This window comes from Austrofundulus limnaeus, unplaced genomic scaffold, assembly GCF_001266775.1.
Source record: "Austrofundulus limnaeus strain Quisiro unplaced genomic scaffold, Austrofundulus_limnaeus-1.0 Scaffold303, whole genome shotgun sequence".
NCBI lineage: Eukaryota > Metazoa > Chordata > Actinopteri > Cyprinodontiformes > Rivulidae > Austrofundulus > Austrofundulus limnaeus.
In genome coordinates, this window is record NW_013952705.1 from 569,324 (window position 1) to 572,090 (window position 2,767).

The 2,767-nt window shown below is 35.7% G+C and overlaps 1 protein-coding gene across 1 annotated transcript in view; it reads right to left on the minus strand.

Annotated features, from left to right (window-relative positions):
- Window positions 1-2,767, minus strand: part of ptpn4a (protein tyrosine phosphatase non-receptor type 4a) — a 95,782-nt gene that overhangs the window by 22,040 nt on the left and 70,975 nt on the right. The window contains exon 11 of the mRNA XM_014021733.1: window positions 1,182-1,245. Within this exon, the coding sequence (XP_013877187.1) occupies window positions 1,182-1,245 (64 nt within the window). The remainder of the gene's footprint in view (window positions 1-1,181; window positions 1,246-2,767) is intronic.

Here is a 2,767-nt window from a genome sequence, read left to right on the forward strand (position 1 = left end):
GAGTATAATACTACCCCCCAACTTTATGGATGATTTTATGGATTAAATTTTACGTATTATACTTGAATAAATTCGGTAGTCTTTTTGTAGTACTTTCTGATGAAATACCTCTGCAGAGTTTTATCCTTTACAAGTTTATTCCTTAACTTTGACTGATCTTTATGACATGAACCAAACATTTAGAATCATGTATAGATTATTTTACAGGGATGCTGATAAATACTTTGTGCCACAATAAGGGTTTAATCTTTGTGGAAGATTAGAATGAAACAAAACACCTAAAGTTTACAGATTCTTGTTTTATCCTGTTTTATATTTTAAATTCAAGTCAATTTCTATGTTATCACAGAGACTAGTCTCTGCTGACTTGTGCAAAAACAAATGTTAGCAATTGCATGACCTTTGTTCATAAATGTTTTGTGACAGATCTCTAAAAGCAAGGCTTTTTTTAGAGATACTTTTCAAAATATATATTTTTGATGCTGGAAACACCCAGAAGACCAGGAGCAAGCCTCAATCTTCTGTAAGAAACTGTTTTTGAATTGGTGGCAGGTTTTTGTACTTTTCAAGGATTTCAGTGAATGCTGGGGCAACGGTGGACTTTGTGCAGAAACACGGGTCAATGAGACAAGAGTAAACATTACAACATAGACAGAAATCAACACACTGAGCTTTATTTAGCTTTTCTCTATCTTAACATTTAATAATGGCAACAGGTGCACAAGAAGGCAGCAAAATGAAAAAAATAGCAATAAATAATTTTTCTATATTTAAGTTGACACTGCTCATTAAGTGATGAAATGACCGCCGTGTTTTGGAGTTAAACGTGACTTTAAATGTTTTTGATTTATTGGATAAAAGACGACTGAATATCCTCAGAAGGTCATCAGAAAACAAAGAGATTTATGTGAAACAAAGGATGAAGGAGGGGGGATTAAGGCAGAGACGACCAGCAGGGGTTTAATCTGACGTCGATTACACAAACATATGCAGACGCGACAGTTGGCTAAATCTACTGTGGTAAAGAGCACACACACATTTATATAGAGACACAAATAAAACCACACACATAAGCTTTACATCAGTTGACTAAATAGGTTGTGGGTGGGAGGTAGTGGTCTAAAAGTACTTTTATTTCAGTGTGTGTGTTTGTGTGTGTGTGTGTGTGTGTGTACACATACCGCCTCTCTTCTCAGCTGGACGAAAAACTGTTTGCACTTGAAGGAAATTTTCACTATTTTCAACCTGGAGGTCAGAAAAGCAGAAAAAAAGGCAGAAAATTAAAGTGTCTTCTTTCTAAACTCGACTTCTTTCAATGACATAAAGTAGACATGATGCTTCTTAAGCCCCGAGGGGTTTTCTTGATGTTTTTGCTCATAATACCATGCTTAAATGTAACCAAGTGTGTCTCAGCATTTACTACCTCACTTGGGGGGCTCACTTTACCCCATTTCCTGGCTTTGTGTTTTTTCTGAATGATCCAAGGAGGACAGAACACTCGTCAGTTCTGGACTGAGCAGTCTTATGAATGAGGCTGTCATTTGATAGAGGGGTTTATGACAAATGAATTGACAGATGTCAACAAGGGAAGGTTTGTCCATCCAGCTTTACATGCTGAAGCCTGAGACTGACCAAGCGCCAGAGGAGAAGGAAGACCACCAAACTGTAGTTATTTTATTTTTTTAACTTAAAACCTTATTTGTCTGCTCAGTCACAAATATTGTGACGTAATAGTTCAGAAAACATAAAAGAAAATAGTGAAAACTGAGCGGGTTGAAAAATATGACCCAAACAAAATATAAAGATACTCCTAAAAAGTACACAACAAAATATATTTAACGGCTAAAAAAGTGGATTTTGCATCATTTGTCCCCTTTAAGATGAAAACGTTGCATCTGAGTGGCTCACAGTAGACGTTTGGCCATGTTTGATGAAATTATCAGCAGAAACACCTCATTCAAACTGTCTAGCACAGTAGTGGAGGGCTGATGGATGGGCTTGTTTTGCAGCCATAAAATCATCTTTGTCTACAAAAGTATTCTGGAGTCAAATGTGAGGCCATGTGTCGGACAGCTGAAGCTCGGCCGAAGCTGGGCCACGCAGAAGGGCAACGATCCTAAACGCAGCAGCAAACCCACAACAGAACAGCTGACAAAGAAAACGAGGCGTCGCAATGACCCAAGGTCCAGACCTCAGCTCAGTGAAACAACGCTGTGAAGAAGAGCGGGACAAAACTCCTCCACAACCACGTGTGAAACAGACTTTCTCTTTATTAAATAAGAGAACTGTTATAATCTCAAGGGGATGGAAATGCTTGAGACCTAACGTTAGAACCAGTTTAAAGGAACGGAGTACTTCAGGAATTAAATTATAGAATAATCTGGAAGATGACATTAAAAATGCCAGATCAATATGTATATTTAAGAGAATGATAAAGGTTAATTTGCTGGAGAAATATGTAAATGTATAAATTTTTGTTCAAGGAGTTAAACTTTTATTATTTTATCTTTTTTTTGTTTTTTTGTAAACTGTAGATTATTTTGATTGAATTTATTTATTTGAGGAAAAAGGGGCAGCTATAATAAGATTCATTTTCTTTTTCTGCTACCTTTCATTTAATTTATGATTTGTTTTTTGTTGTTTTTTGTTGAATTTATGTTTTTTGTAAATTAAAATTATTAAAATATTATGAGTTGGTTGATTATATTTTGCAGCTTATGTACAAGGCTCATAATAAAATGTTGCCTTTAAACATCCAGTTATATTT